The following is an 18,452-nucleotide window of genomic DNA, read 5'->3' as shown; positions in this document are numbered from 1 at the left end:
CCACCCCATCCCGCTGGGTGGGTTTGTTGGTGAAGCCTGTGGTTGAGGAGCTGGTGGGGAGCCGTGCTGGGTTAGAGAGGGCACGGACAGCTCTGCCGAGGGCCGAGGCCTGGGCAGAGACGTGGTGAGATTCCCGCTGAAGGGGCCTTGGTGTCACGGCATCCCGCCTCCTCCTGCCATGACAGGTGTGGGGCATGTGGCTGATTCAGGTCCCACAGTGAACAGGTGGCCAAGCCCGGGTGGACCCTGGGTGTCCGGCGATGCAGGCCTGGCTGCCTCGGGCCCTGCCTCTCCCCTTGCCAGCAGCTCTGGCCTCTGAGGCAGGGCCTTGACAGGTCTGGCTCAAAACACCCATGGGATGGGAGTCGGGATGTCAGCCCGACCCAGGGCCAGCTGTGTCCCTGGGGTTGCTGGGAATGTGGTGGCATCATGGCGGCCCGAGGGAGAGGCAGCCACGTCGGCAGGGCTCCTCCCTGAAGTTGTGACCAGCAGATCACCATCTACGGAATAAATCAGTGCAACTAGGTATCCTGAGACTCAGGGCCGCCTTCTCCCTCCCTCCCAGCCCCGCAGAGCATAGACCCGGCATCTCCCAGTGCCTGCTGGTCTCTGCGCAGTGGCCGCAGCGCCTGCCCTGCATCCTCCTCTCCTCAGCTGCTGTGGCAGTGCCTTCACTTTCTGCTTTCTCCTCCCTCCTCCCTTCTTCTCTCCCCAGAGGCCATTAACTGTTTGATGAGAGCAATTGAGATCTACACAGACATGGTAAGGGTCGCCGCACGTCCATCCATCCCCCTCCTGGTCCACCTTACTGCCCCAGCCTCACCTCCTCTCTTCCAGCACCAGAAGCAGGCGGGGAGGGGAGTGGGAGCCAGGGGAGTTTGGTCACTGAGCTGGGCTTGGCTGGCTGGGTCCTCACCCAGCTCCCCACCCGCATGGTTCCTGGCTGCAGTCCCAGCACATCCCAGGGGCTGATGGCCCCACCCCAGATTGGGTCCTGCCTCTGCCCTCCCCATGGGCTGTCATTGTCTTCATCTGTAGAAGGTACGGTGACTGGGGCATGTGTGTCCAGCGCTTTCCCCTTTCCCAGCCTGCCCACCAGTATCCCATTTGATCAGTAGCTCCTGGCAGGCCAGGGGGTAGGGAGGCAGGGCCCAGAGTCGGCTCAGGCCTGCCCCGCCCCAGGGAGCATCCCCATTGACAGGAGCCCCGGAGAGGCGGCTGCCAGCCAAGGCCAGGGAGCTGGGACCGTGGACCAAACTGGGCAGGCTCCTATCCATTCTCTTGTTTGCCTCTTCACGCTCGACCTTTGTGTTGTCAGACCACTCCTCCAGGCAGGAACCAAGGGTCCTGCCCCTGTGGGGCCCAGGCGATGCTGTCGCATTGTACTTACAACAGTGACTGTGGTGCCCGTTGTGGACGAAGCACCCCAGCTGAGGGATTTAATCCTCTCCAGCAGCCCTCTGCGGGGGCTCAGTGGGGGCCCAGTGGGGGCCCTGGGGTCATCCCACTCGACAGGCAGCAGAGGGGGCCCGACAAGTGACGTGACTTGCCCAGGGACACACACCTCCCACGGGGTCACTGAGACCCCAGACGGGGCCTGGCTGAGCCCAGGGGGACATGCCTCCACACAGGGGTCACTGAGACCCCACATTAGGCCTGGCTGAGCCTGTGGGCACACACCTCCACACAGGGGTCACTGATACCCGAGACAGGGCCTGGCTGAGCCCTAGGGGACATGCCTCCACACGGGTCACTGATACCCCAGACGGGGCCTGCCTGAGCCCGAGGACACACGCCTCCATACAGGGGTCACTGAGACCCCAGACAGGGCCTGCCTGAGCTAGGGGACACACGCCTCCACACAGGGGTCACTGATGCCCCAGACAGGGCCTGGCTGAGCCCAGGGTGACATGCCTCCACACAGGGGTCACTGATTTCCCAGACGGGGCCTGGCTGAGCCCGGGGACACAGGCCTCCACACGGGTCACTGAGACCTCACACTAGGCCTGGCTCAGCCTGGGGCCTTGCCCTTTCCTGCTGCCCTCAGCAACCGGGCGGCCATGGACCAGCCCTGGGGGTGGGTGCAGGCTTGGGGCTCAGTCCCATTCTCCCTGGCGCCACGCCACCTGCCCCTGTGGACAGGATGGAGGTGGAGGCTGGATGTGCAGTGACTGCCCAGGGCTACCCGGTCAGGGCAGCACACAGACCTGCGCCCCCCTCGAGAGCCCCTGAAGCATCTCTGCCTCTCGATGGGCAGCCTCTTCCACACACCTCCCCTTGGGCGGCGGGGGGGCAGCAGTCCACCAGCCTTGGGGACCAGAGGGGCGTGGCTGAGCTGGAGGCATTCAGGTCGCCACTGGTCACAGGCCAACCATTCCGTGTCGCACCCAGGGCCGGTTCACCATCGCAGCCAAGCATCACATCTCCATTGCTGAGATCTATGAGACGGAGCTGGTGGACATCGAGAAGGTGAGTGGCCGCCAGGGCCTGCCAGGCCAGCAGAGGCCAGGGCTGCGGCAGCCCGTCTCGGGACCAGGGTCCCTCTCTGCTAGCAACTGGGGGAGCCCTCTGGGTCTGAGTACTGGGAAGGGGCCTGGGGCGCTGGCAGCACTCAGACCGAGGGCGGGCCTGCAAGTGACCCGGGCTGCACCACGGCCCCTCACCCTCTCCTCCCTCCATACCGCAGGCCATCGCCCACTACGAGCAGTCTGCCGACTACTACAAAGGCGAGGAGTCCAACAGGTACCGGCACCCGGCTCCCCTCTGCCGCCCCAGCCCTGGGGCCCTGCCCAGCCACCGACCGCCCCCGTCTCCTCTCTGCCCCATGCAGCTCGGCCAACAAGTGTCTGCTGAAGGTGGCTGGTTACGCCGCGCAGCTGGAGCAGTATCAGAAGGCCATTGACATCTACGAGCAGGTGGGCACAGGTTGGGAGTGGAGCCCTGCTGCCCGCGGAGGGCATCACGCCCCATCCTAGGTGTCCCACAGCGCCCCTCTGCCGCCCTCCCTCTCCTTCCACTTCCCTCTGTCGTCTCTCTCGCCCTCGCCCTCTGCTCAGCCTGGCCAGACGCTTTCTCCACCCACAGCCCCACTTGGTGCCACCGCCCTCTCCCTGGACGTAGCCCTTCCCACGCTCCTCACAGAGCGCGTCCTGCGTGGCCCCCGAGCGAGGCCAACTGAAGAAGCAGAGGCGGGTGGGAGCGAGAAGAGTTGCGCTGGCCTGGGGTGCCCAGCCCCTCAGCATGGCGGGAGCGGGGAGGAGCGTGACATGGGCGCACGGGCTCCCCTCTGCTGTGCAGGGCGAGCTGGGCGGGCCCGGGCCGTCCTGGTGGGCTCAGCCTGGCCCGGAGAAAGGCAGGCAGCTGGCCTCGGAGGAGAGAGGGGCGGGCTCCACCTCCCATGTTCCTGCAGCCTGCCACCCCCTGCCCGCCAACATGCCAGCCTCCTGTCGGGCATGACAGCAGGGCCGCCGCCTCCCACCATCTCGGCGCTTCAGGAGGCCCACGGACACCTGGCTTCAGCCCTGTGGCAACACCGCCCCATCATGCTCTGGCCCTCGGTCACTCGTGTGGCGGTTGCCAATCCCCAGGACTGGTCCCTGGCCTCCTGCCCTCAGGGTCCCCCACAGGCCTCACCCGGGGCACAGACCCAGCTCCAGCTCCAGCTGCTCCCCGGTGCTGGTAGTGACCTGGCCCTCTGGCTGCCCGACCCAAGCTCACACAGCTGCTTCCACGTGCCCACAGGTGGGGACCACCGCCATGGACAGCCCCCTCCTCAAGTACAGCGCCAAGGACTACTTCTTCAAGGCGGCCCTCTGCCACTTCTGCATCGACATGCTCAATGCCAAGGTGAGCCCGGCCAGTGAGCCCACCTGAGCTTGCCCCCACCCTGGGTCACCGCCCCCACCCTGGGTCACCGCCCCCGCACTGTGGCTCACTAGGCCAAGTGACCCCTCAACCCCTTAGCAGAGGCAAGTCTCTCTCTCACATCTGGCCCCTGACCTTTGGCCTCGGGCAGGAAATGCCTGTTCGCACTAGCACGGTTCGGTCTCTGATGTTACCTGCCTGGTCTCTGTAGCATTGGAGTTGCCAGCTCCTGGCTCCCTCGGTGCCAGGCTCTCTCTTTCGTGAGAGCACGTGTCGAATCCTTACTGCGGCCCGTGAGGCCGGCTCCCCTTCATCCGTTTATAGATGAAGACCCTGAGGCTGAGACCAGAGTCCCTGTTCAAGGCCACATGGCGAGTCAAGTGCAGCCCAGGATTCTAGATCTTTCTGACTCCCAGTGCCATGATTTGAAGCACCCGTTTTCAGGGCTTCTTGGCAAGAGAGGGGCCAGGGCTGGGCAGGGGGAGCAGAGAATGCGGAGGGGAGGAGCTGGTACTCCACCGGAGTTGGCATTTCCTGCTCCTGCGCCTGGCACGGCGGATGAGAGCTCAGGCTTAGGCGTTGGGCTGTTCAGGTCCCTGCCCCACCGCTTACCCTGTTCCCTGAGTGGATCACTGCCCTCTGGTCTGTCCCTGCTTTCTAAATCGGGTCACTGTCCCCTGAGCCTCCTGGGTCCTCCTGACGGTCCCATGTGAGAAGTGCGCAGCGCCAGGCCTGGCGTGGGGGCTGTATCGGGGAGGCAGGGTTCTCATTGGCCCCCCGCCCTCCTCCACCCGCAGCTGTCTCTGCCACCAGGCGCAGAGCCAGGTGACACTGGGGGCTAGGAGAGGGGCGCAGAGCTGGCTCAGGGCCCAGGTGTGCCCAGGTACCCTCAGCTGCTAGGCCAGCGGCTCTGAAGGCCACTTGATCAGGTTGCCCCCTCCCTTCCCTCTGCCCTCGCCGATGCTCAGCTGGCTGTCCAGAAGTACGAAGAGCTGTTCCCCGCGTTCTCCGACTCCCGAGAGTGCAAGCTGATGAAGGTGGGTGCTGGGCGCCTGCCACCCCTCTCCTTCCTCTGGGCCTGGAGGCGGGTGGCCGGAGCCGTGGATGGGGAAGCTGGAGGCCTGGGGTCCCGTTAGCGTGAGAGCAGTAGGGCTCAGGCAGCACTGGAGCCAGGGCCAGAGCTGGGAGGCCGCGTGATGGCACGCACGCACGCACACACACTCACACGCACGCACGCACACACGAGGTTCTGTGTCAGGGAGGTCGAGAGCCACTTCTGAAGCCAAGGGCAGACTTGGAACACAGCCCCTTGTTTGCTGTCCGTCAGCATGGGGGTGCCCCCGACTCTCCCACCCCGATGGGGGTGTGGATCTGATCAGGGCAGCCCTCGGGCCAGCCTGGGTCCTGACCCCTGCCTGCCACTTTCCCCACAGAAGTTGCTAGAAGCCCACGAGGAGCAGAACGTGGACGGCTACACTGAGGCGGTGAGTGGCAGGCGGGGTGGCCGTCCTCTCAGACTCTCTGTGAGCCTCTCCCTTTGTCTCCGGCCGCGGCCCCTGCTGTGTGCTCCCTGCTCTCTCCAGTCACCCCGGAATCCTCACTCACAAGTTGCCCCGAGAGGTGCAGGGTGTGTTCTGCCCTCTGGAAGATGGTGGCCCTGAGGCCAAATGGGGTGCGGACACTCGTCCTTGGTGCCTTGGGGCGGAGCTGGGATTCGAACCCGCATCCGTCTGCCCTTGAAGGCCGAGGCCTGTGCACCACTTGGATCCCCGGGTGAGCGGGTGAGGGCCGTCCCACCTCGGGCGCTTTGGCGACCCACAGGCACAGATGGGGAGGGAGACGAGTCGTGTCATCCTCTCTCCAGGGGAAGGGGGAGTGGAGCTGGGGGGCAGGAGCGGCGCTGTTGGGAGGGCCCCGCCATCCAGCGCCACCTTCCCTGAGGGAGCCGCCCCACAGAGTGGTTTCTCCCTCCCTCACTCTGTTCTGAACATTCTGGAACCAGGTGTGTCCAGCTCAAGTTCTCCTCCGGTCCTCTAGACCGTGTCTGTCAGGCGTGTGTCTCCTTGGGTGCCCCTCAGGCATCACAGCCCCTATGGGGGGCCTTGGGAAGCTCAGCCAGGAAGCACGGAGAAGGGAGAGGAGGCGGCACCACAGGGCATGGGTCCCTCTCTGGCCTCCCCCTCCCAGGGCACAAGGAACAGGCCTTTTTCCCATCTGCAGGCCTCAGTTTCCCATCCATGAAACAAGGAGGCTGGACCTCTTTCCTTTAATCTGCAAAATCTCTTTTCCCCCGAGGGAAGCCCTACCCCAGGCTAGTGAAGACACAGGAGCCGCTCTGGCTGGCTGGGGCCTCACCTCCCCTCGCTCCTCAGGGCCCGAGGCCAGCGGGGCACGTCCAGAGAATCCAGGGCCTGGGGCCCTCGAGCTCCCGGCCGGGGGGCAGGGAGGGAGCCTCGGCCCGGCGTGGGCTTGGCCGCCCCGGCAGGTCCCTGCGTGCCCTGTCGCAGGTGAAGGAGTACGACTCCATCTCGCGGCTGGACCAGTGGCTCACCACCATGCTGCTCCGCGTCAAGAAGACCATCCAGGGCGACGAGGAGGACCTGCGCTAGCCCCTCGCCCGGCCCCTCCTGCCCGCGCTCTCCCTCCAGCAAGGATCACGTGAGCCCGGAGTGGTGGACCTGAGGCCTGGCTGCGCGCCCCTCCCTGCACACGGAGCCTCCTTGCCACAGCGGGGCCCAGCGCGGCCTCGGCCTCGGGCGGGCCTGCCAGCCAGGCGGCCTCTCTGTTCTCGCTGCATCCCTCGCTCTCTGCCCCTTTATTTAAGCCCCCAAAGGTGCCCTTCTCCACCCCAAAACACGCAATCTTTGACACAGACCTATTTGCTGTAGCTGCTGCCAGGGGGTGGGGTCAGCATCTGACCCCCGTCCTCCAACCAGCTGAGTTGTGAGGTTCCCTTTGGTCTCCCCACTTCGTCCCCCAGCCGAGCCCTGAGCACAGGTAGCCCCAACATGTGCTCTCGCTGTTGGGGTGGGCTCCCCCCCCCCAGCCCCGCACCAGGAGCCTCCCCCAGCCTCCACAGCCGACCTCTCAGGAGAGACCCCAGGCCCGGAGCTCAGAGGGACGTCCCGCGCCCGCCCTCCGCTCCTTCCCTAGTGCTGTGGGGTCTTGCTGGGCGGAAGCTGCAGCTGGCTCAAGAAAGGAAATAAAAACAGCACTGCGGCATGAGTCTCTTCCTGCTCACCTGTGCTGCCCCTTCACCCTCAGGGCCTGCGTTCCGTCTTCTGTCCTTCCTGGTGCCCCTCGGGTCCTGGGCACACTCTGGGAAAGGAGGGTGCGCGTCCTCAGGGCGAGCCTGGCCCGGAGAGGGGACGGGGCCAGGGGTCTGGGGAGGGGAGCTCGGGCCATGGGGTGGGGACGGGCGTGGCTTGGGAGTCTGGGAACACCTGTCTGGATGCAGCGAGCGCCCTCTGGGCCCTTGGGCTCTGTGGGCCTCGGGTTCCTAGGCTGGGACAGCAGGTGGCAGTGCCACCCCACAGAGCTGGCTGGAGCATGGGATGCAACAGTGGGTGAGAAGGGGTGGCAGAGGCCCCCCAAATCTCCCGTCCTCGCCCCATGTCCACGTTTCCCTGGAAGGAGGGTGGGAGGCCCTAGTGGCTCTTGTTCCTTCTGTCGCAGGACAGGGGAGGAGGAAGCAGCGGGGCAGAGAACGAGGGCCCGTAGGTACGGGGAGTGGAGGGGAGGTGCCAGGAGCCCTCAGCCACCCTGCTCCGCACCCCGCCACACACCCTGTCACGTTGGCCGGCCTGCCTCTGAGCAGCCTGAGTGCGTTGCGCGGGCCCTCCTCCCTGCGGGGACAGCAGAGGCTCAGTGCCCAGGCGGACTGTCGCCACAGGCCGGGGTGGAGGCAGGGCAGCTCCCCGGGAGGCGCTTCATCCAGCCTGGAGCCTGGAAGAAGTCCTGGGGAGGCCCAGGTTTGCCCTGGTGAGGCAGACCCCCCGCCCTGCTCCTCTGTCCCGTCGGCTCCCCAGCTGCCATCGATGGACATTGGCCTTCTGGAGCTCAGCGGGGGCCCCTGGCCCTGAGCTGGATCACCGACGTCTGCCACGGCACGGGCTGGGGGTCAGCGCCGAGTCTGTGCCATCAGGGACCCGCACCGCGGTCCCCCAGCCCAGGGGAGCTTCAGGTGGATGGAGGGGCGCAGGCTTGGCTCACACCCTGAACTGGTTTGGCGAGCTTCCTCACCCTTTGGGGCTTTTTGTTTTTTGCTTTGTCCTGAAAGTTCCACAGGTGATTCAGATGTGCAGCTAGGGTTGGAAACCACTGGACAGGGCAATTCTCTCCTTTGCACCCTACAACTTCCTTCCTTCCTTCACTCAACACACACTCAGTGACCATAGTTTAGACTTGACCACGTGAGGAGAGGGCAGCCCAGAGAAAACCTTCTTGAGAAGTGGCGGAACTACACCACACGTTCTTTCACTCGACAAGCGTTCACCCGGCACCTGCCGTGTGCCGTGCCCTGGCCTGGACACAGGGACGCAGCCCCAGACACCACGGCCAGCCCTGCCCTCTGGGAGCTCAGGAGGTCACCAAGCCGGAACCCTGGAGAGGACACCCACTCCTCTCCTCGCCGCCCTGCAGACCCACTCTGTCCTGGGGGACTTTCCTCTCCCGGCCCGTAGGGAATGGTGTGCTAGGTGCTGGGCACAGGGCCTCGCGGGGTTTGTGGGTTTAACACACATTACAGAGTGCTCTCGTGATGTCACGCCCTGCCGCCCAGGTGCTGGGGGTGCGACTGTGGCCACAGGAGACCCAGTCCCTGCTGTCACGGATCTCGTGGTGTGCGTGTACGAGTGCGTGTTTCTGTGTGGACGGGGGTGACGAGCTGACTCCAGGTGGCCAGAACGGTTGGCCAGCTCACATCTTCTGGAAACGATATGCAAGTGTACAGAAGAGTCCCCAAACCCCTGAGACCCTTCTAGGGACAAAAAAGCATACACAGGAACCCCGCTGAAGACCTCGGGGTCAGAAAGCCAGGGTGCATCCTGTCTCCACCACTCACTAGCGTATCAGTCAAGGGACTTTCTTTGAGCCTGTTTCACCCCCTACATGGGATGATAAACCTCTTTCCAGGGTCGTTGCAAACGTTTATTGAGATAAATTTGTATAGGACGTCTTGGCACATAGTAAAGCTGAATAAATGCATGCGGGGTAACAATAGGGTGGTCGTGAGGATTCAATGACATAATCAGGGCCAACATTGACTGGCACAAAGTAGGCATTCCATAAAGAAGGTGGTTATTTGCCAAAACAGCCAGCCAGATGTTTTTTCCTTGGGGTAAGAAGAATGCATTTTACAAAGTAATAAACTATGGAGCTATCTTTTTTGGGCTCCAATACTGACTGCTTCTTGCTAGCTGTGTGATCTTAGACAAATACTTTACTTCTCTGCGCCGCAATTCCTTCATCCTTAAAACAGATGTCGTAGTCCCCGCCCCAGGCGGCTTGTGAGTTTTAAATAAATTGACAGATGGAAAGCGCTCAGAACGGCTCCTGGCACGTGAGGGCTATAGTGAGTTTTATGATGATGATTCTTATTTTTACCTTGCGCGCACAAGCCACAGCGAGGGCCGCCACCTCCCATCTTCGGGCCACAGTCCGCTCGCGGCAGCCCCCTCCCTGGCCCTCCACAGGAACCGGGAGGAGCGCGCAGGCGCGTTGGGGCAAAGTATCGGCGGTGACCCAAGCAGCCCGGTTGGCGGCCATCTTGGTCAAGGGCAGCGGCGGCGGCGTCTCTGCGTCATCAGTCTGCGCGGCGGGCGGGCCGCCGGCGGGCCAGATCGCTTCGGGAGCGGCGGGGGCGGCCGGGGGTGCACGGCTGAGGGGCGTGATGGGGGAGGCGGCCGTGGCCGTGGGGCCTTGCCCGCTGCGCGAGGACAGCTTCACGCGCTTCTCGTCGCAGAGCAATGTGTACGGGCTGGCTGGCGGCGCGGGCGGGCGCGGGGAGCTGCTGGCCGCCACCCTTAAAGGCAAGGTGCTGGGCTTCCGCTACCAGGACCTCCGACAGAAAATCCGGCCTGTGGCCAAGGAGCTGCAGTTCAACTACATCCCCGGTGCGTGGCGCCCTGGGGCCGGGGGGCCTGGGACGTGGTGTTGAGAAGGCCCCTGAGGCTCGGAGGCGGGTCACCGCAATGGTTGAGGGGGTCAAGAGTTATACATCAGGAGGCACTGGGTCAGAGGGCAGGGATAACAGGGGCCCGGAAGAAGTTAGGGTTCCAGGTTGCTCAGACTCAGGTTAGAATCCCTCATTCCGTGGTGTCGGTGGTGAGAACTCACGCGGACCCAGAGGTCATGGTAATTGCGGTGGGTAGAGATGACCGAGTCCTAGAGGTCAGGGGTGACCGTGATTGGGGATATTGGGGTCACGAGCCTGCCTGAAACGCGAACTTTGAACTGTCCCCTCCCAGTGGACGCCGAGATTGTCTCCATCGACACCTTCAACAAGTCGCCCCCAAAGCGGGGCCTGGTTGTGGGGATCACGTTCATCAAGGTACCCAGGCCCCCTCCACCTACCCGCTGCCTCCTCCGGGCACACGGGGTGCGTCCCACGGAGGCTGGCCCGCATCCTTCCTGCCGCCTCTACTCTCCGCTGAGGCCAGTTTCCTCCCCCAGGATTCCGGGGACAAGGGCAGCCCCTTTCTTAACATTTACTGTGACTACGAACCTGGCTCTGAGTACAACCTCGACTCCATTGCCCGTAAGTGTGGCCCGGAAGGAAGGAGGGATGGGGAGGGCGGGAGGGGGCCTGCGGGGCCCCGTGCACATCAGCCCGTGCTCCCCCTGCAGAGAGCTGCCTGAACCTGGAGCTCCAGTTCACGCCTTTCCAGCTGTGCCATGCAGAGTGCGTAAGCCGCGGGCGTCATACAATGAGTATGTGTGCGTGGGGAGGGATGCTGTAGCGAACTGGAGACCACACACCTGCCCATAGATAACCGGACTCTAGTTTTGTTTTTAGAGCATCATTTTAAGGCGGCCATGGACCAGACTTGGCTAGTGTTGTGTCGTCCCTGAACTAGATAACCTGAGAGTTAATTGAATGCCTATGTTCTAGACATCTAGAAGTCTCAGGTTCTGATGTTCTAGATTCAGACATTCCAAGATCCCGAGATGCCGAGTTTCCTAGAATTGTCAACTCCGAGATTCCAAGACTTGAAAGTTCTACAGTTTGGTAATTCTGAGGTTCTGTAACAATCAAGTCCTAACGTTGGTCGTATCTCAAGGAGATAGAGTCCTGAGGTTCTAGAACCCTGAGTATGAGAATTCCTTTCTAGAGCTCTGGATTCCATTCTAGAACACCAATGGTCTAGCGCCGTGGTTGGCAAACCTTTTCTGTTAGGGACCAGACAGTCTCTGTCACAACTGCGCAAGTCTGCCATTGTAGCGAGAAGACAGCCATTGGCACTATGTAGATGAATGGGCGAGGCTGTTTCAATAAAACTTTATTGACAAAAACAGGATTTGGGGGCCAGCCTGGGGCTGAGTGGTTAAGTTTGCACGCTCTGCTTCAGCGGCCCAGGGTTTCACTGGTTCAGATCCTGGGCGCGGACGTGGCACCGCTCATCAGGCCATGCTAGGGCGGCGTCCCACATGCCACAACTAGAAGGACCCACAACTAAAAATGTACAACTATGTACTGGGTGCTTTGGGGAGAAGAAGGAAAAAAAAGGAAGATTGATAGCAGATGTTAGCTCAGGTGCCAATCTTTAAAAAAAAAATGAGAGGATTTGGCCTGAGGTCATAGTTTGCCAACCTCTGGTCTGGCAGGTGAGAATTCTGGCTTCTAGGATTTGGATGTTCTACCATTTTCTGAGTCTGCATGTCCATGATGGCAATTTCTAAAAGTTCTGGTATTTCAAAGGAGACAGAAAACAGAACTTCTGGAACACCGGGCTCTCGGTTAGAGAGGTTTCAGTGTTCTGAGGTTCTGCAGCCGGTTCTAGAGCTCCGTGTTCCGTTCCTGAATCCACATCCAGAATGAAGATTCTGGTAGGTGAGGGCTCTAGAAGTGGAAGGTTCTAGCTTGCCAAGTTTCGGTGATTCTGAGATTCCGTGAGGGCTCGTTTCTCCAGTTCTGCATTTCAAGGAGATAGGATAGTAAGGAGCTCAGACTCTGAGATTCTAGCCCAGGATCCAGTGGGTGGACCCCAGAATGTTAGGGTTCTTGCAGACAAGGAGTTTTGCAAGCGGAGGGCTTTAAAACACATCACACTCAGGTTCTGCTACACTGGGGTGCTAGATTTCTCTGCTTTCAGGGTTCAGGTCGGGGATCAACTGGAGACCGTGTTTCTCCTGAGTGGGAATGACCCGGCCATTCATCTCTACAAGGAGGTGAGGTGGGGCCGGAGGTGGGGTGGCGCATGGTGGGGACAGCCCTGCTGGCGTCACCCCTGGGGAGGCCACTGACTCCAAGTGGGGCTGGGTCTTGGTTCCCCCAGAATGAGGGGCTGCATCAGTTTGAGGAACAGCCCGTGGAAAACCTCTTCCCGGAGCTCACGAACCTCACCAGCAGGTAGGAGAGCCCCCGAGAGAGGCCAGCGGGGACCGACACGGGCAGCCTCAGAGAAATCAGGTGGTGGGGATGACCTTAGAGAAATTGGGCAGCGGAGGTGAACTCAGAAAAAGCAGGCCACGGGCCTGACTTGGGAGCAGTTGGTCCACAGTGGTGAACCCAGAGGAAACGGGAAATGGACTCAGAGAAATCAGGCGGTGGGGAGTAACCACTAGAGAAATTGGGCAGCGGGGGTTACCTCGGAGAAATCAGGCCCAGTGGGATCCCAGGGCTACAGGGAGCGGGTAGATGCTCCTGGGGAGGCAGAATGTGGGGCTGGGACCCAGTGATGGCCCTCTGGCCCCTCTGTCCCCCCGCCCACCCACCAGCGTCCTCTGGCTTCACGTCCACAACCTCCCCGGCACATCCCGGCGACTCTCGGCTCTCGGCTGTCAGAGCGGATATGTCCGTGTCGCCCACGTGGACCAGCGGAGTCGAGGTGATGGCCGGGGCGGCAGGCGGGGGCCGTGGGGGGGCGGCTGAGGGCTGGGGCAGGGTCCTGAGTCCTCGCCCTCCACGCAGAGGTTCTGCAGACGTGGACAGTCCTGCAGGATGGCCCCATCTCCCGGGTGATCCTGTTCAGCCTCTCAGCCCCCGAGGGTGAGCTCTGGGCGTGGGGTGGGTGGGGGTGGGGCAACTCTGCAGGCCCAGCTCCCCCCCATGTTTGTCCCCCTCTTCCTGAGTGTCCAGCTCCCCAGCCCACCCTCCTGTGTGCCCTTTCCCTTGCCTCTACTCTTGATTTTCACTTCTAGCTACTCGCCCTGGTGGGCTAACCTTAGACCCTTATTCTAGAGTTGAACTGCTGCCTTTCTCTTGGTGGGCTAACCTTTACCCCTAGGCTGACTTCCTCTGATCCCCCCTCTGGCTTCTTCACTATTCCTTGCTGTGAGCTAACCTCAGGCTTCCCACTTCCGCTATGGTCTAACCTCAGACTTTTTTTTTGCTGTCATCTAACCTTCGTCTCTTCTACTATGGTGGTCTAACCTCAGACTTTCTAAACTGTTGTCTGATGCCCATTCCACCTACTGCTGTCTCACCTCAGTTGTGCTCTCAGGGTCTAACCTCTAACCTTCCCTCTGTAGCACAACCTCAAGTCTTTCTCCTGCATCCCTCTTACCACAGGGGGTGGGATATGAGGAGCCTGGACCCTGTCCCCTCAGACCCACCCCCTCCCCTTCACATCCCTTCTGCAGAGACCAAGGACAGGCCCCAGCAGGACAAGTACAGCGTGCTCGTGGCCAGCATGTTGGAGCCAGCAGTGGTGTATCGGTGAGGGGCCTGGGACACATGCTTGCTGTCTGACCTCACGCCTTCGGGCCGTGGTCTAACCTTGTCAAGCTCAGCAGAAAGTGCTTTTGGGGGAGGTTTTTCGGGGTTGGGCATGGAAAGGTGTGCATGATCCAGGAAGGGGAACGCAACTGTGTAAGTCTGGAACTTGTAGGGCTATGTTGAGGCCTTGGGATGGGGACCGAGAGGCCCACTCCTCCGGGAGTAGGTAGACAAAGTGTGCTGGCAGGTGCTTATCACCTGGCTCCGTGTGCGAGAAAGCCCTGGTGCGTGCCGGTTTCCGTGCTGTAAATACACCCACCAGGGTGAATTTTGAGCCACCAGCACGAGACCAGCCGGCTTGCAGGATTTCTGACAATCTCCCTAGTCGGCTCTTGTGGGCCAGGACGAGCCAGCTGTGGCGCCCGTGGCGGGCGGGGAAGATGTCCAGGCTCCTCGGGGGTCCAGGCTGGGACCAGGGTGTCTGGATGCCCAGAAGGAGCCGTGTGGGTTTCCATGTGGGAGAGGGAGGGTCCTGCCCCCAGGGGACAGTGTGGGTGTCCAGAGCAGGGAGTAGGGTGCTGCCAGTGTGAGCGAATGATTCGAGTTCCCCTTGTGGATGTGAAGATGTCCGGGTTGGAGACGCGGGTGTCCAGACCTGAGAACGGGAGCGCCCGGCCCAGGGTCTAGCTCCACGGGGGGTGGGCGCTACAGTCTGACCAGCGTGTCTGGGGACCCTCAGGGACCTCCTGAGCCGGGGCCTGGAGGACCAGCTTCTCCTGCCCGGCAGCGACCAGTTTGACAGCATCCTCTGTGCCCTGGTCACCGATGTCGATTTGGACGGGCGGCCAGAAGTCCTGGTGGCCACCTACGGACAGGTGGGACCTGAGGGGTAGGGTGGCCACTGCCTGTTCCCTCCACCGCCCCCCGCCCCCGTCCTCCCCATGTGACCCCGACCCCTCACCCCCCGCTGCAGGAGCTGCTCTGTTATAAGTACTGTGGCCCCGAGTCCGAGCGCGGATTCCGCCTGCTGTGGCGGCGGAGTTTCTCCAGCCCGCTGCTGGCCATGGCTCACGTGGACCTGACCGGGGACGGGCTGCGGGAGCTGGCCGTGGTCTCCCTCAAGGGCGTGCACATCCTGCAGGTAGCCGGGGTTCTCGGGCTGGGCCGCCTCGGAGCGCACCCTGCGCTGGGGGTTTTTGCACACTCGCTTTCTCGGGGGCGTGTCCACCCAGGGACGTGTCGCGGGAGGGGAGAAGCCACGCGAGGAGGTGGATTCACGGGCCGTCAGGCCTCAGCTGCATCCCATGGGAAGCCTGAGCCCACTTTCGGGCAAGGGGGTCTTTGGCTGGAGACCCCTACTGGGGGAGGGCAGGGTCCTCTGGGCCAGGGACAGCTCCCTTTGTCGCCTGATCTGGGCTTTGCCTTCTCCTTCCCTCTGCTCTGGCTCCAGGATCTCTTCTTGTGTGGTCTAGCCTGGTTCTTTCTCCTGGAGCCTGACCTTGCTGCCTCTTCTGCACTCTTTGCCAGCGCCTTTTCCTACCATCCATTCCCTAATGGAATGCTCTAGGTTAGACCTCAGGAGAAAAGATACAGGTTGGAGCCCAGTGAAAAGATCTGAGGTTGAACCACAGTGGATGGGACAAAGGTTAGACCCTAGTAAAACAGAATGAGGTTAGACCCAGTGGAGCGGTCTGAGGTTAGACCCAGGGGAGAGGTCTAAGGTTAGACCCTAATGGAAAGGGCATAGGCTAGACCACAGTGGAAGAGGCAGTGGTCCAACTAGGGGAGAAAGGACTTCCCTTTTACTGTGGTTTCACCATCCTGTCATCCCTCATTATGGTCTCTTTCAAGCCATTCCCCTGTGATCTCCTCTCTGTCGTTTCCAATAGGGTCTAACCTCAGACCCTCCAACCAGGCTCTAACTCCATCTCTCATGTGGTGGTAGATTCCTCCATTCTCCACTTTGCTTTGCTCCTCCTCTGTCCTGTTGGCCTGTCCTTTTCTGCCAGGGTCTCTCCTTTGTCTCCCCCACCGTGGTCTAACCTCAGCCTCTCTCCGGTGGTCAAACCTCACTCCCATATAATGCAATCTCTCACTCATATTTTGATCCATCCTCATCCCTTCCACCGAGGTCTAACCTCAGACCCATACATTTGGGTCTAGGCTGTTTGCTCCCCTGGAAATTGACTGAAGACCGTCCCCCTGGGTCTAACCTTCACCCTGTCACAGAGACCGGTCTCCACCCCACACGCTGTGTCTGTTCTCTGACCTCCCGCCGTGGCCGAGCTCCCGGCCGGCCGGGGTTGTCTCATTCAGGCCCGCCCGCTCTGCCTCAGCCCCGCCCTCCCGCTTCTCCTGTTCCCTACAGCACAGCCTGATCCAGGCCTCGGAGCTGGTCCTGACCCGGCTTCGGCACCAGGTGGAGCAGAGGAGACGTCAGCCACAAAGGCTGGGGGACGCGGTGGGTCCAGGGCCTGTGGAGACCCCGGCTCCCTGAGCACCCACCCACCACCCAGCCCCAGCCTGGAGCGGTTCACTGGGGGAGTCACCTCCAGCTGCTCGTGGTCAGGGGAGCATCCTGAAGGAGGGGTGGTCTCTCCAGAAGCCCCAGGGCTGTGGGGCTGTGAGTTCCTGCTCCAGCTCCGCCCCTGTGTGCCCTGTGACCCCAGCTAACCCATTCCTCTCTCTGTGCCTCGGTGTCCCCATTTGAAAATGGGATGATCTCACCCGACCCCTCTGCCACTTCTGATGAGAACTGGTCAACTGACCATTATTTATATGTCCAGAGAAACCAGACTTTCAGTTGTCTTTGTTCTTTCGTTTGGCAAGCGTTTCATGAGTGCCTGATGTGTGCCAGGCTCTGTGTTGGGTGCTGGATTCGCCTGAAAGAGTGGAGGGAGGGGGGATGTGGGGAGAAGGGATCCAAGGTTAGACCCAGAAGCAGGATTGAGGTGAAGTCATAGTGTAGACCTCAGAGGAAAGAAATGAGGTTACTTAGGCACTAGCAGAAAGGCCAAAGTTAAACCACCGTGGAAAAGACTAGAATGTAAGGGAAAGGGCTGAAGTTAGACCCTAGTGGAGAGAGCTGAGGTTAGACCCCAATGGAAAGACAAGGAAATTGAGCCTCAGAGGAAAGGTTATGGGTGGAAATTACTGTTGTGGGAATGCCATGGTCACATTGCAGCAGAGGGTCTGAGGCTAGACCCCCTATGAGTAATGCTGAGGTTGGACCCTAACAAAAAGTACTATAGTTAGACCCAGTGCCAAGGGCTGAGTTTAGACCCCAGCAGAAAGTAGCTGAGGTTAGATGCCAGTTGAGGAGTACTGAGACGAGACCCAGGCAGATAGGGCCTGGGATGTACTGCATTGGACGGGACTAAGATTAGACTTAATTGAAAAGCTCAGAGGATTGGAGAATGGGGAAGATGGGGACAGGGCTGGCTTCCCCAACCTGTGGCTGTGGGAACTGCCCCCTCCCATGGCCCCTTCTGTGGTTCCAGGAGGAGGAGTCAGAGGCCTTCATCTCAGGGACCAGTGGAGGGCGGAGACGGTGGAACGCGTCTTACCCTCCCCCACTGCAGGCCAGGAATAGAATCCAGGTCAGGAGGGTCAGGGAGGAATTCCCAGTGGGATCCAGGCTGGGGACTGGTGGGGGGGAGGGGGCGGCGCTCCTTCCTTCCTGGGGCAGGGGTTGGGTCTGCCTCCTACTATGGAAGTCCACCTGTTAGTCTGACCACCCGCCCTGACCGTGAAGACCAAGCCCCCCGGTCTCAGAGTGGGTTTTTCAGAGATAGGAGCCCACCGATTCTTGGCCACCCCTGTCTTCATCCATCTCCCAGAACCAGGCTCCAGCGTGGGAAATTGCAGGGAGCTGGACCGTGTCCCTCCCCTCCTGGCAGCCGGCCGAGGGTGTCCAGCCAGGCCTGGCGGTGGGTACGGACTCTTGGCACAGGCAGGGTCCGCCCCCCGCCTGCTGGGGGTGGGGGCGCTCCATCATCTCCCATCCTGGGTGGGAGTGGGACCCTGGGGTGGGATCTGGGGGTGAATTTAGTGATGATGTGGGTCTGGGACATGTGTGCACCCTGGGGAGGTGAGTGTGTGTGTGTGTGTGTGTGTGTGTGTGTGTGTGTCCACTTCAGGGCTCAAGTCTGTCTTCAGCGTCTGGGCTAGCCCCTGGTCCTCTGTTGTCTACTTCGTGACTTCTTGCCAGCTCCCCGGCCCAGGACAGCGTGTAGTATATAGCACCTCAGAGTGTAGAGCTTGAAGGCTCACTTCACCACTCTGCCTCAGTTTCCCCATCTGTAAAATTAGGGGCTAATAGCATCTACCTCAAAGGGCTGTCATGAGGATTGGTTGTGTCAACGTGCGTCAAGCACTTAGAAAAAATTTTACAGCAGTGCCTGGCATGTGGTAAGGGACATAGGCATGGCCGCTGTTACTATTATCAGTGGGTGTCTTTGAGGTTGTTTCCGGCTTGCTTTGTAGGGGTGTGTCTGCCGGTGTGAGTTCGGATCTGACTCTGGCTCCACATCCTCGCCCTTCCCTCAGTTCTGTGAGCCTGGAACTATTTGTAGCTGTTTTTGCATCTTTGGCCCTTTTATGGATCAGAGACTGTGTGTGCTGGGGGGGGATGCCTCTGAATGACCATCCCCGGAAAACACGCGCGCGCGCGCACACACACGGCACACACGTGCGCGCGAGCGCCCTCCGC

At 61.2% G+C, this 18,452-nt stretch overlaps 2 protein-coding genes across 2 annotated transcripts in view; both read left to right on the top strand.

Moving 5' to 3' along the window:
- NAPA (NSF attachment protein alpha) overlaps positions 1–7,127 on the top strand; it is a 30,438-nt gene extending 23,311 nt beyond the window's left edge. The window contains exons 4-11 of the mRNA XM_070558077.1: positions 716–762; positions 2,392–2,469; positions 2,687–2,742; positions 2,831–2,915; positions 3,742–3,846; positions 4,833–4,901; positions 5,298–5,348; positions 6,372–7,127. Of these exons, the coding sequence (XP_070414178.1) occupies positions 716–762; positions 2,392–2,469; positions 2,687–2,742; positions 2,831–2,915; positions 3,742–3,846; positions 4,833–4,901; positions 5,298–5,348; positions 6,372–6,473 (593 nt within the window). The 3' untranslated portion in view covers positions 6,474–7,127. The remainder of the gene's footprint in view (positions 1–715; positions 763–2,391; positions 2,470–2,686; positions 2,743–2,830; positions 2,916–3,741; positions 3,847–4,832; positions 4,902–5,297; positions 5,349–6,371) is intronic.
- Positions 7,128–9,436: 2,309 nt separating this feature from the next.
- On the top strand, positions 9,437–16,537 carry KPTN (kaptin, actin binding protein). The gene is made up of 12 exons (XM_070558070.1): positions 9,437–9,977; positions 10,332–10,414; positions 10,537–10,621; positions 10,711–10,765; positions 12,177–12,252; positions 12,360–12,433; positions 12,802–12,911; positions 12,995–13,072; positions 13,666–13,741; positions 14,481–14,616; positions 14,715–14,882; positions 16,110–16,537. Exons 1-12 carry the CDS (start codon positions 9,446–9,448, stop codon positions 16,236–16,238), a joined length of 1,602 nt encoding a protein of 533 aa, XP_070414171.1. The 5' UTR covers positions 9,437–9,445; the 3' UTR covers positions 16,239–16,537.
- The last annotated feature ends 1,915 nt before the right edge of the window (positions 16,538–18,452 follow it).

Source organism: Equus przewalskii, chromosome 9 (genome assembly GCF_037783145.1).
Source record: "Equus przewalskii isolate Varuska chromosome 9, EquPr2, whole genome shotgun sequence".
NCBI lineage: Eukaryota > Metazoa > Chordata > Mammalia > Perissodactyla > Equidae > Equus > Equus przewalskii.
Note: the sequence above shows the minus strand (reverse complement) of the source record. Positions and strands in the feature narration are given on the sequence as shown.